This window comes from Papilio xuthus, unplaced genomic scaffold, assembly GCF_000836235.2.
Source record: "Papilio xuthus unplaced genomic scaffold, Pxut_1.1 DF829758.1, whole genome shotgun sequence".
Classification (NCBI taxonomy): Eukaryota; Metazoa; Arthropoda; class Insecta; order Lepidoptera; family Papilionidae; genus Papilio; species Papilio xuthus.
In genome coordinates, this window is record NW_013528891.1 from 3,777,045 (window position 1) to 3,791,460 (window position 14,416).

Below are 14,416 nucleotides of genomic sequence, written 5' to 3' on the forward strand. Positions count from 1 at the left end.
AAAAAATAAAGATTTCTTGATGAAAGATAGAGTCGAAAGTATAAAATTTCATTTAAATCTAAACTTGATGCACGGTTTGGTAATTTGTAACATGTTAGCAAAAATAATTAAAAGCTTTCTAATAACAATATTGATGGAAAAATCAGCGAAATGTACTTCGCGGGAATAAGTTGTTTTAAGTACGTTTAAGCTATATACGAAAACACGTTCTCGTTGTCGTGTATTTATGTACGATAATACTTAATAAATATAAAATTAAATACTCACCAAATTCGATTAATCGTGAACAATTTCCTTTCCAACCGGAATAAATGAGCAAAATTCAATTGTACACAAAAATAATATGACACTAAAGGCACAAACACTTAAAAAATAAAAATAAAACAAACAAAATCACCGTATTGATAAAATTAATTTGCAATTCTTTACATTCAGGCACGTTCAATTTCAAACACAAATATCAACTTGCTCTTTCTCCATCTGTCCAAATACGTAACAATTTCATCACACCAGAGACCACCAGAGACAATTGTTATGCTTTTTATACAGAGTATCTATAACTATTATGTGCTTGCAAACTTGCGGTGTACCGAGGATTCAAATCCGAAAAGTAGTCAAAAAATTCTAAACATATTTCATAAACTTTATCTTTGGCATCTATAAGTCCATAAAATGTTTGAAATTGAAGAGATTCTTTCCCAGTTCTTCGTAATCATAAAGTATTTTGATCTTATCAACGATATTTAAATAGAGTTTAAATATAAATATGTATGTATTTTACAATTAAATATATAACTATTATGTAATTAGAAAAACTTCATCACATTATATTAAATTTAAAGAAATGAGAAAGATAAAACTCATACTATAGTCACGTGAACAACATGCGCAACGCGCCATTATTGATTTTTCCACTAAGTTGCTAAAAACCTTTTACCGTATTAAATTCAACATGCTAAAAATACCTTTTTTGTGGATCATCTACATTAATTTTGATTTATATAAAAGTTATGTATGTGAACCGACTGCTGTTCCATTCACATTTAAAGAATACCCATACAAAGATACGCCTAAGAACGTATGTTCGGAATTTTATTGTTGTGTTTTTCATATTATTGTTATTTCCATAATGCGATATACTTATTTCAGGAAATGACGTTCCGAGAATTTGAAACAGCCTGCGAACAAAGTAGTGCATGCAGTCATATGAATGGTTTGGCGCGAACTCGCTGCATCAGAGAATGTGTTTCGCCGTCTTGTTACAGAGAGCTTTACATAAACGACCCTGTAAGTTAATATTGATTGTTGTTAACGTTGATTAAATATTGTATAATGAAGAAATTAAGTTTCTATACCGATTTGTTTATTTTTTTTACAGCTCGAAGAGGGTGAAATTGATGTCCGATTAAATTCCTTTAAAGGTTGTTTTATACAAAGAAGCGGACGTACGCGAAACTGATTTCGTATGAAAATTATACTATCTTTCATCTTTTGTATTAATAAGATACACAAGATTAGGCAAAAGATACAATTTATGCTAATGGTAAGGAATAGTAAGGTTTTGCGTGATACCAATATAACACGTTCCCATTAAGCCAGCACATTCAGCGCTCGAATTCACCTAAAATATGTTTAATTTCTAATTTTTACAGCTCCTGATGGCCCTGAATTTAAAGCGTACTACAATCTTTATTTTTACAATAAGAAGGTTTAAGAGGTAAAATAATAGAGTGTGAAAACTATTTATCTAATTTATTGCGAAAGATATAACATTTCATATAGTTTTTTAGCAGTGAACTGGTATGTTCAGCGCAAAAAATATTAACAGGTGAATAAATAGTGTTGATTTTATCAGAGTTAATGAAATAATAGTTAATTTCCCGTAGCATGACAGTATTAACATAAAATTAAGATTAAGAACACTTTTTCCTTCAAATAAAATGGATTTCATTATTTTTTTCAATATGAACTACTTATAATGTAAATAACTTCGTTGTTATCTTTCCAATTAAAAAGAGATAAAAAAAGTTTATACGGCATTTTTAATTTAAACCCTTTTAGAAAAAAAATATTGCTACAGTATAATTATATACATAAATACCTGAAAGTATTTTTATAAAACGAATATTTTATGGAACATAAACACACAATACAATTATAATAAGATCTTAAAAGAAATTTTAATCTATCAATTTAGATAGTAGGAGCTACTCACTATCCCTTATAAATTAGAGAATCATTAAGGGGATAGATATTCCGGAGGGCTTATTATAAAAGAAACAAGACGAGTGGGTATAGAAAAAGAGAAAAATAAGGTAATATTAAATAGTACAGAGTTGACGAATCGATGGCGATATCATTTTAAATATATCAAATGATATATTTTAATAAATCTATCCCGTTTTTAACTTGTACTCAAAATAGTAAAAGTTTTCGACTTTAAACTTGTGTGAAAGGAGCCGATGAATTTTTACCTTAAAGAGTGCAACATTAATACCAATTGTCTTTTGAATTTTTTTGACATTGCAACACCAAAGACAATCTTTTCCACTTGCTGCCGTGAGAAGCGGTCTAGTGATAAAATTGTGAAACGTTTACTAACCATGGCCTCCTTGTGCAGACAAATTCTTCGCGTAAATGCCTGCAGAAATCTTATTTTATCCACTGCCCGACGGGGATATGCGGACAAAAGTAAGAATATTTATTATTTATTAGAGTTTTCCTTACCTGTCAAATTTAAGTTACGTAATGTCAAATTTTCCAAGAAAAATACAATAAAAACAAATAATATTATAAAATTATACAAAATGTATCAATTTTTGTTAATATTTATTATGTTTTATTATTTCACAAAGTGACAGTTACTTAATCATGAAAAAATCTTGTCCTTCAGCAAAACGTCATGTAAACCACATTTTATTGATTTTTTATGGTTCCATTTGTAAAACATATATGTATCTTTGATAAAACTTAATATATTTACAACAGATTTAATTTGTTAGGCATGATACGTTACGCAAATTACTTGATTTACAATTTATTTTATAGGTTATGAATGTTATCACAAAATCCGAATAAATATCGTGCGATCCGACTTACGTGTATAACCCAAAATTTGAGAATCTTTAGAATCCCGTGATTTTTCAGTAATTTATAGCTTGTGCAAAAATTATATACAAATTTATGTAATTTGTACGTGAAATATATTAAAAACAATAAATATCAATTACAATTGCTCTATTTATTTCTTTTTTGTTAATCAAATTTTCTAATTTATGAAATGTAATGATTCTAATAAGGTAATCTTAAAAACATTTCAAATAACTCTATGATAAACAAAACATTAAGAATATTATAAATTTTTGTCTTTAATCTACAGTGATGGCTGACCCCATGGAGCATGCTACTGGTCTAGAGAAGAAAGAACTGCTGGCATTACAGGCTGGTAATGACGATCCCTTTAACATGAAGATGCTTAAGAAGGCTGCAGGCACACGCGAAGACCCTACACTTGTGCCATCCTGTTTTGATGCAAGAATTGTTGGCTGCATATGTAAGTTAATATTTTGTTTATGTAATAACACACTTATGTGGACATACAAAGGTAAAGGAAGACCAATGAAAGTATGAATATATTGTGTTAAAGAGGACATGCGTAAGAAGGTGGTAGATTCAGATATGACAGCTGATAGAGATGAAGTAGTACATGGTGTGCCGACCCTTCGTAAGGATAATGGCAGGTTAATTTTGTCAAACAGCAACAAAGGTTATGCTTATAACCCAAGGGGGCGGCAGAAACCACTGACATCCGTTAACTGTGGTCTTAGATGTTTTTTGCTTCAATCTAAATACATAGCTTCCTTTCACATTAGTCATTGTTTGCTCTTTATGCTCCCTTACTGGAATATTTCATACTAATATGTATTGTACCGTAATACAATAGTATTTATTTTTATTATCTTAAAATAAATTAATTTATCTTATTAGAATCAGAACAATATAATATACTTTTTTATTCTTAAAATTTGTAAATGGCTTGTATTTTATTGTAATTAAGACTTCAATATGTAGAAATACTAATAAATTCATTTATTATTTATTTCTCCTATTGTTCATCTAGCATTAGTCTTTATTTATAAAAAATTAAAGATAAAAATATCTATAGATAAAGTCATAGATAAAGAAATTATTTTGATTAGCCAGTAACAGCCAAATGTTAAGGAATAACTGCTGCAAACATCAATAAATGTATAAATTAGTAGATTCTCTTTCCTGTGCTGAAAACACTTTAATAAAAACTCATTCATTCTCTTTTTAAAACCGAGATAGATGTTTTATCTGTGGAAAGTTGTTATGAAATATAAAACTGTTTAATCATAATATTTAATTTTTCCAGGTGAAGAACACTCAACAGCTATCAACTGGCTTTGGGTACATAAGGTAAGTTTGTTTAAAATAATTACATAAGTATTATTTTCTTTAGTCCAGATCCAGGAAGACTATGATGAAGAATTTATAAATTGATTCTATTTAACCTTAAAATGATGCATTCTATGAGATAAAATGGCTTTGTCGCCCCTAACTTAGAGTAGGCTCCGAGCCCCTCAGTATGGATGTATAGTGTGCTGATGATAGTCACATTGTTTGTATGTATTCAATCGGCCCAATGGAGAAAAAACCTTCAGGCCAATTGATTGGTAAGTGGATCATGCCAACTGGAAACATCCAAAATAACATAAAAATATAACTATTGAGTTCCTTACAATGCTCATATTATACAATAATAAACACATTGCTGTGTATATTTCTAAATTAAATTTAATTATATAACGGCAAAAATGTAAATTGCTACTTATAATAATGTGAATTCATATTTAATGTATTATGGTTCACATCCAATTAAATTATTAATGCCTTTTATTAGTTTGCCCCTGATGAAAACATTTTGCAATTATTCAATAAAAATTGTTTCTATTTTTTTTTCCAGGACCATCCACGCCGCTGCGAGTGCGGTCACTGGTACAAACTTATCGAGAAGGCACCTCTATAAACTTCTATCGATTTTAGTTTAACGTTATAGTAGTGATTACGATATTTGCAATGATTAGCATCTCTATAGCCGCACAGCATATCGTTGTCAATTTGTTCCTTTGTGTACTAAATGTACAAAGATTGAATAAGACCGCAGATGCGCTAGTTTGATTTCTAAAATCGTATTCAATCAATTAAATAATCGTAAGCATAACAGTGTTTTATTCATTGAATGTTACCTGTGCATTAAAAACCGATGTAATTTATTATGTAAGAGGTTAGTGATTTGTAGTCAAATAAATGTTTCAACTTTGCCTGTGTTTATTAGTAGTTTTATTTTAATTTTATATAAATGTTAATTTTCAAAGTAAACATTGTCTCTACGACATTGCACATCATTAATAGAAAAATGTTAAATAAAGCTCTTGATGAAATGATCAATATTGTTATATTAATTTACTCACATTATTCTTATAATATTTATATACCAAAACAAATCTATTTAAACAATATATATTTAAGGAAATTTAGAAGTAAAAGTGTAAGGAAAATGTCACAAAATAAATAATTCTTCGGCACTTGGAAGTCTTTCTATATAGAAAATGCGAAACCGTGTACTCAATGTCTGTCGTTAGTTTGACTAGTGAAAAAAATATCAACCTGTGAGTCAGTGTATAATCTGTTAACATTAATTTTATCTTTATGTCAAAGAATACAATGTCAAAAATTCTATCATTGTCTCATCGAATGTCATCTACTCTTTGGAAAATTGCATATGGCGTTGGTGGCAAATAGCAGATTTTCAAAAATTTGTTTTGGTGTTGCTGAACAATACATTTAACAATACATAATTTATTACAGATTTTACGACTGCTAAGCACTATATAACAATGTCGAGTTCAATTTATGAAACGTTTAACTTACCAAATACGAGTAAAATGTGTAAGTAAAGTGTTGTAAAATATTTTTATTTCTGCAATATCTAAAGAATGATCGCACGAAAGCGACGAACAAAACAATTCTGTGGTATTAGCAGTAGAAATTAAGTAAACTTATATCAAGGATTTTCGACATAAATATAATACTCATACATTCTTATCTATATTATTGAAATTTGAAATACTTCAAACAATCCTATAAGTTATTGAATACCTTTTCTAGATTAATGTTTATGAATATATCCTTAACTCTATGTAAGACAGTAGCAACTTGTTAAGAAGAATATTACATTTTATTATAGATGGAAATCCAATCTGTCACGTGTATATTGCCGATGGGTTCCAAGACGATTGTGAAAGTTTGATACAGAAATGTATAATGAAACATGATATACTGGAATATCATATGTTCTGCAGAATATGGAAGGAAATGAACATAGGATGTCTTTATCAGTAAGTGTTGTGAATGTTACAAATAAAAAAAAATTAAGTGAAAAAATAGACTGCAGTATATTATACCTTACAAAACTTACTATAACATAATTATTACATATATTCATTTATTTACATACTTTCTAAATAACAATAAAAAAAACTAACAAAAATCATACTCCACTATTGACGGAAAAGTCTGCAGAGACTGGAATCTCATCACATTATGGATTCCAAAATAACTTTTTTTTTTATATCAAACGGTGGCAAACGAGCGAGCGGCCACCTGAAATCGCTGAAATAGCGAAGTGACCGTTGCCCATAGACATACACAATTGCATATGCATTGCCTACCTTAAATTGACGGAGGAGAGGATGCACAGAAAGAAAATATCTTCCCTTTCCATGCATCCTCTCATCCGGAAAGTCCACTTCCACTTCCCATCCTTTCCTTATAAAGAAAAGGATGGGAAGGGAAAGAGGACTAAATTAGGCCTCCAGGACGCAAAACTGCCTTTAGTATTAGACTGTGTTTTGTTTCAGACAGATAATAATAGTTATTATTACAGTGTTCTTGGCTATTTGCTTTCTGTGTTATTATATGCTCTAATACACATATATATACTATTATGTACTATTCCAGGGGTAGAACATCAGCAGCTGAAATAGCGGAATTATCAGAAGAAGTGTTGCACATAGCTAAACATTATATGGTCGCTGATACTACTATATTTGAGGTATTACCTATTTCATATTTTCCTAAGACTTATAAAACATTACTTAACTTTGGAAAAAAAAATGGTTAAAAACCGGAGAGTTTTAGATTGTTGGAATGTTCAGATTACTGGATTTATTATTTAAATCTAGTGTCTTGTGTTTGCATTTATTTGACATTGTTAAGTATAAATTATTCTCACTTGAAAAATTTACACTTAGACTGCTAGTCAACAATGCAGGGACCGAAGTGCACAGTTATAGAGGGGAGGGGGAGGAGCATTATTGGACGAGCCGATCTATCGATCCAGATTAGTGAGATTATATTGCATTAGCACTGAAATTATGGGTGTGAAATAGATTTTGTTGTGAATATAGCAAATAAACAGTGGCCACCTCCCTGAAAATAGATGCTAAGTTACTGAAATAGTAAATTAGTGTTTTTTTAGATCACTGGCTGTACCCAGTATATGTGCGGGATGCCCCTTTGATATTCTAAAACTATCATCAGCGCACTTTACATCATGTCTGGAACTTGGAACCTACCTTAAGTTAGGGGTGACTAGGCCATAGTTGACTCATTTAAATGGCATGTAAAATACAATCTAGTTTCAGAATAGCCCCTTGCAACTACTAAATGCTTCTTTACAGTTAAAAAATTTCATAAACATATAGCAATGAATCTGTTTATCATATTATTAACTTTACAGGAATCAGTAGCTGGTCTTTTCTTGGTATACAGCTTATTGAATTTACAACCATATCCAAATTTTGCATCATTACGTCTCGTACCGGAAGATATACCAGCAATTCAACATATAGAGTCCGTTGCTAGGAAAGAGAAGCGATACGATGTTTTGTATATACTAGCATCTGTATTAATTAAAGGACCATGTCAGTTCCACGCTGCGGAGAGAGAAAGAGGCATGGAGCCAGCTATTAAGAAGTATTTGGACGGTAAAAACTTTGTTTTTATGATTAAAAGTTCAGTTTCAGTTTTTTTATTAATTAATCATATTCCATTTTGTTACAATTTTGTATGAAGTGAGTCTGGTTAGTTCATCATCGTCAGCTCACTATATCCCACCGTGGGCTTCTGAGTCTACCCTAAGTTGGGATTGACTGGGTCATAGTTGACCACGCTGGCATAGATACCTAGGACCTGCAGATTACAAGTCAAGTGCTTAACTCCTGAGCCACCGACAGTCATCTGGTTGGTTAGTCGCACTGAATGTGTTGAATTTTTTGCCTTAAATTGCTGTAGAAGTTTGTGTTTTTCAATCCATTGTAGCAACAATAATAAAATGTTTAATCTGTAGGAAAATATTCTCATTTAAATGTTCTTTTCAGGTTTTAAAAGCATAGACAGTGTAAGGGGAGTGCGTTCTAAGGGTGTATTCTACCGGCAGACTGAAGAACTGGATCTCATCAGGGAACTCGGAGTTATAACAAAGAAATATAGTGAAACAAAGGCACAAGTAATGGGTATGTTAAATTGGCTTTATATCATTTGTACCAATGTTATGTTAAATTGTGAATTAGGTCAGTTTATAATGTTACTATAGAATATTAATAAATCGGCAAAATTTGAATTTAACAAATAATATATGGTTTCAAGTTTAACAAAACATATCTTTTTTTGGTTAATTTGTATCTTAATTTAAATGAAAATTTACCTTTATTAATATATTTGATGATTAATACTTCTTATTTACATATTTTGCCCGCGACTTCGTCCGTGCGGAATTTAAAAATACTTTTTAGTCGACTATGTGTCCTCCCAGACTATGTTCTACACCTATGCCATATTTCAGCGAGATTCTTATAGCCTTTGGAGATATCTTCAAACAAACGTCCATCCATCTAACCATTCGCATTTATAATATTAGATTTAAGGGTCCGGGAATATTCTGAGGCATATTCATTGAATTTTACAGGCACAGGCCCTGTGGATCAAAGTCTTCAGTATATTAATGAAAATTTATGTGATGAGTTGACTTCATCACTAAAAAATGTATTGAATGGTTTCCAAGATGATGATGAAGATATTGGTAAGTACTAAACTTATAAATGTACTTAAAAAAAATGATTTTAGTATGAATTTTCTATTTTCTATATAAAAAAAACAGTGTTTGTTATCTATGAATTGCTAAACCACTGACTGATTTCATAGAAATTATAGTATGGCATTCTAATGACGCCGATGCTTTAAAAAAATATATTGAACTTAATTAAAAATCTGTCGCATTAGTAGCCTATGCGTTATTCCAGAGTACATCTATGCCATTTTTCATTGAGATCCATGCACCCATTCCGGAGATATTATACATTCTAACAAACATCTGCATTTATTAGTAAGATTTAGAATTTTCACTAGCTTAATTACTATATTTTTTTTCTAGATGAAGACAGTGTAAAAACTGAAAACGAACATGTGAATTTAGTTGAAGAAATCAAAATGAAAGCTATGAAAGAAGCAGTGAATCCTGTAAAACATCTAACAGCCATTGGAGATAGGTATGTTACTGTAATCAAATATATTTACAACTCCGAACATCGTACGAATCGATGCAGATTTCAAGGTCAACTGTAGAAAAGAATGAAATGCACAATCATCATCAGCTCACTATACATCCCCACTGAGGGGCTCAATGTCTACCCTAAATAACTTGGCCATTGTCAATGCTGATCTTTGAATTTCTTCTCATATGTAGAGCATCACGTTTTCCTTCATCGTAAGAAAGGCAGATAAATGTACATATGTAAATTGAAAAACAAATTGGTACATATCAGGATTCAAACCCAGGATCTGCAGATAAGTTGCTTAACCCCTGAGCCACTGATGCTCAAGGGCGAATAACTTTAATAGTATATATGTAGACGGAGACATTGGTATATGGTAGGATACAAACCCAGAACATGCAGATAACTTGCTTAACCCTTGAGCCACATGCTCAGGGGTGATTAGCTTTAACAGTTTATTTTTGAAACCATAAAATCCTAGTAGCATTGAATGTGTTAAAACACACTATTAAATATTCTATTTTCAGAAAACAAATATTAAAAAAATCCAAAAATATAACTGGTGATAAAGAATTTGAAACTATTGATTTAGATAAAAAAAGACAACCATCACCAAATGGTAATAAAAATAAGAAAATAAAATTAAACGAAGACAAAACAAATGTTAAAAATGAAGATGAACGAGATATAGAATTAAATATGTCATATTCTGATGAATCTGAATCAAGTGAAAGTGATGAAGATATAATAAAAAATACAGGAAATAATACTATAGTAAAATCTTTACCGATGTTACTCAACGATAATTTTGGAGAATACGAAATAGAGATAATAGATGAATGTCAAACAAACGATTTAAATGAATCAATGCCAAATATTAATTCTATTGATGTCAATACAACTGTACCGTTGACAAAAGTTAAAAAGGAAAAAATAAAAAATTTAAAAAAAAAGGGCCACTTGAAGTCAAGATTGAGTCGTTTAGGCATGTTGAAGGTTGCAAGTTTTGATAAATAAGTTATAAAAATTTGTAATTTTATTAAGTATATAAGTTGAACGCGACTTCGTCTGTGCAGAATAAAAAAATCTAGTTGTAAATATAGCCAATACCACTCAGGGATAGTGTAGCTTCAAAATGGTAACAGAATTTTTCAAATCTGTTCAGTACTTTTTGGATTTATTTATTACATACAAAAAAACAGAACCATAAACACTTGACATTGGCCCAATCCGATGAGCGAGAGCCATAAACAAGAAACAGAACAGTGCATATAAATAAAAAATTGTTCCTTATAATTTTAATGTAAAATTAACCGTTTTATATTTATCGACATTTTATTAATCTTACTAATATTATAAATGCAAAAGTTTAGATGGATGCATGGATTTTTATTGGAAGGGATCTTCGGAACGGCTCAACAGATTTTGAAAAAAAAAATCACTGTCATACAACATAGTCTGGAAGTTCAGACAGCTATTATATGAATTTTAGTACATTGGTAAGGGTCAAAACAAAAATAAAATAAATTATATTGGTTAATTAATTTATTATATGACCATTGCAGATTATAAACCAAAATGAGATCGCCAATCAAATTCATTTTAAATTTCTCAATTACATCAGTTGAAAAGTACATTTTACATTCAGACTCAGAATCATTTATTCATCATCATCATCAGCTCACTATACGTCCCCACCGAGGGGCTCGGAGCCTACCCTAAGTTAAGGGTGATTAGGCCATAGTCAACCACGCTGGCCAAGTGCGGGTTGACTTCACACATATCTTTGAATTTCTTCTCAGATATGTGCAGGTTGCTTCACGATGTTTTCCTTCACCGTAAGAACGTCGGATAAATGTACATATGTAAATCGGAAATCGAAAAACACATTGATACATGGCGGGATTCGAACCCAGGACCTGCAGATTGCAAGTCAAGTGCTTGACCACTGAGCCACCGACGTCTCAATTAGTAATCATTTATTAGTAATTTATATATTACCTTAGTGTAGATTTCTAAACTAAAGCTGACAACGAATGGTTAATTTCTTATCTAAATATTTAAAATTAGGGTAATAATAAAGAGAAAAAAATTATTTTAATGTAAAAAAAATTCAAATCATCGGACTAGTATGAATGTTAACATATTGTGTTAGAATTGAAAATTATTTGTTTCTAATATCTTGGCCGCTCTGAACATCGTACGAGTCGCTGCATAACGCAATGTTAGGTGTAGAAAGGGTCGGTTTTCCGGCGTCCCCTTTTTCTTCCTTCTTCTAGTGCCTTTTCAGTCTTGAAGGTTGGCCGCTAACTTGGAATATTTGGTTCTGTCAAGCGCAAGGCGAAACATTTCCTCTGCTGACCTAATCCCCGTCCACTCCCTAATATTACGTAGCCACAACTTTTTTAAGCGTCTAGTAAAATCTTACAGATAGGATATCTTAGGGGTGCAGACGCCTTTTTTTATCCGACTCTTGCGTCCGAGGCGCCCTGGGCGGTCGCCCCACAGCGCCCTCTTGACCTTGAGTTTTCAAGATATTTGAAACGGAATATACAACAGCAGAAAGGCAAGTAATGCAATAAATAAAATTCTTAACCATTAAGAAACAAAAGTAATACGATAGTAAGGACTCAACCTATATGTTTGTACATTGTATGTTTGTATGCAAATTAAGTCAGTAAATAGGCAATTTAATATATCTATTACATCTGTACAAAAACATAGTCATCTCTTTCATATTTAAAATAAAGAATTATTTCCGATTAAAATCAGTACATATCATTCATAGGAAAAAATCAAACTAATTGTTTATTCTGTCAGAATAATTAAAAAAAAAATGGCCCTAAACATGAGTTACCTTTGACAATGTATAGAACATTTTATGTCAACTTTTTTAGAAAGAGACAACGATATGTTTCTGTACGCGTTTACGCAGTGGGGATCCAGTTTTTTTTTTCATTATATTTGCTCTAATCTGTATTTATATTTGCAACGGACATTATAATTTTCTATTAGTTATTATTTTTAAAAACTAGACTATCACAATTATTAACAATTACTAAAATACAGAAACACACTACTCCAGTCTAATTTTTATTATAGTCGAATTCAATGGATATGTAAAGTTATGTTTACAAAAAAACACTGGCTAACAAAGACATTTATTGTTTATTAGCTGTCGCTCGCAGTTGTGCGAGCGGAATTTAAAAAAAAAACTTAATTAGTAGCCCATGTATTAATCCAGACAATGTTCTATATCTATGCCAAATTTCATCAAAAATCCTTTGAGCCGTTATGCATATACCTTCTTACAAACATCCAAACATTCGCATTTGTAATATTAGTAAATCTAACACGTCTATTCTTAACATGTCTGTGATTACGTACTTGTGAAAATAAAATTATTTAAATAGGTTTATAATTTCTCATTTCTATTGAATACGACTATACATTTACATATAATACAGCCGAAAAGTGAAGAAAATATATGGCAGGAATGTAGAGTATACATTTTTGTATATAAAACTCAAAAATTACAAGGTGCTTTTTAATGTTAAACTATAAATTTCCAATACCATAATACATATAAAGGACTTTTACCGTAAGTTTCTGAGAACGAAATCCCTCTTTAAAACATATCTCTGTTTTATCAGATACAGAGGTTCGTCTCAGAAACCCACGGTTAAACCGACATCTGTGGTTCCTCAAATGTTGATGTCCATGGGCGTCAGATCAATCGAACATAAGTGAGAAATTCTGGTTACAAGAATGTTTATAAGCTAGAAAAATATTTTACTTATCCAGATTTGATTGTATTAGGAGATTCGCAGCATAATTTCCCCAGTCTATAAGAAAATATGGAGAAGACGGCTTAAAGTTGACTTCATACTATTATTTATATATTTTTAATTTATTAATATTATTTATTTGAAATGATGTAATAATCTATCGTAAAATATAAAATGGAATGTAAGTAAACAATTTTATGTTATTTTTTTAACCCTTAAATGCATAAAGTAGTAAAACTGCAACATACCATTCAAACGACCATAAAATTATTAGTATGAGTTCAATGCATGCTGTTGCAGGATTATTACTATCATGGTGATATATTTAGAAGTAGTAGTAGTAGTAGTAGTGATATATAGTGTAGTTCTGCAACAAATGGTTTTTAATAAAAATAGCTATGAAAATAAAAAAAACTATTTTTTTTATTATTTTTCCCTAAATCAGCATATTCATGGCTCCAAAATATATTTTTTCTCGGTCTAAAAATAAAATCATGCATAAAATCATGCATTTAAGGGTTAAGATATTTAAGCTATTGTTAAACCTTTAGATATGACTGTGGTGATAAACAATGCAAAGAATTTTTGTTAAAAATAGCAGCGTAAAAATATTATTTAATTAATCTAATAAAGTTTTTATGTCTTAAATTCACTTGATTCTACAGAAAAATAAAAAAGGTTAATAAAAAGTATGTTTTTAATTTATTCATCCCATAATTTTAAAATGTTTTTCTATAGTTTTCTTTTAGGATCAATTTTATGTCTGCTGTTTAAATTATCTAGTTTCTAAAGCTCTTGTATAAAATCATTTAGAAAGCGACATTTCAAAGGTTAAAATGTAATTATAAACCTTCTTTCGCATTCATTAAAAGCTACAAAACCTTTTTTGTATGTTGTTTTTATTTTATAACAGTCAATTATTTAAAAATATTGACATTTATTGGAATTCAACTTTTCAATCTATATTGTGAAAAGTAAACAGGTAAATAA

The 14,416-nt window shown here is 30.4% G+C and overlaps 3 protein-coding genes across 3 annotated transcripts in view; 2 read left to right on the forward strand and 1 right to left on the reverse strand.

Annotated features, from left to right (window-relative positions):
• Positions 1 to 493, reverse strand: part of LOC106127865 (uncharacterized) — a 50,119-nt gene extending 49,626 nt beyond the window's left edge. Inside the window, exon 1 of the mRNA XM_013326156.1 lies at positions 268 to 493. The gene's annotated coding sequence lies outside the window, so the exon portion shown is untranslated. The remainder of the gene's footprint in view (positions 1 to 267) is intronic.
• A 393-nt stretch (positions 494 to 886) lies between these two features.
• On the forward strand, positions 887 to 1,640 carry LOC106124952 (uncharacterized). The gene is made up of 3 exons (XM_013322040.1): positions 887 to 1,078; positions 1,150 to 1,287; positions 1,379 to 1,640. Exons 1-3 carry the CDS (start codon positions 953 to 955, stop codon positions 1,457 to 1,459), a joined length of 345 nt encoding a protein of 114 aa, XP_013177494.1. The 5' UTR covers positions 887 to 952; the 3' UTR covers positions 1,460 to 1,640.
• A 920-nt stretch (positions 1,641 to 2,560) lies between these two features.
• LOC106120848 (cytochrome c oxidase subunit 5B, mitochondrial-like) lies at positions 2,561 to 5,242 on the forward strand. Its single transcript, NM_001312367.1, is given in 4 exon segments — positions 2,561 to 2,691; positions 3,380 to 3,553; positions 4,397 to 4,440; positions 4,988 to 5,242. Coding segments are annotated over 4 exon segments (369 nt in total). The 5' UTR covers positions 2,561 to 2,603; the 3' UTR covers positions 5,051 to 5,242.
• Positions 5,243 to 14,416: the final 9,174 nt, after the last annotated feature.

What these genes read in the sequence shown, in the direction of transcription:
- LOC106124952 (XM_013322040.1), top strand. Translation starts at nt 953, where the DNA reads ATGCTAAAAATACCTTTTTTGTGGATCATCTACATTAATTTTGATTTA. An exon ending in ACAAAGATACGCCTAAGAAC is followed by an intron (nt 1,079 to 1,149) that starts GTATGTTCGGAA and finishes TACTTATTTCAG; the next exon opens with GAAATGACGTTCCGAGAATT. An exon ending in AGCTTTACATAAACGACCCT is followed by an intron (nt 1,288 to 1,378) that starts GTAAGTTAATAT and finishes TTTTTTTTACAG; the next exon opens with CTCGAAGAGGGTGAAATTGA.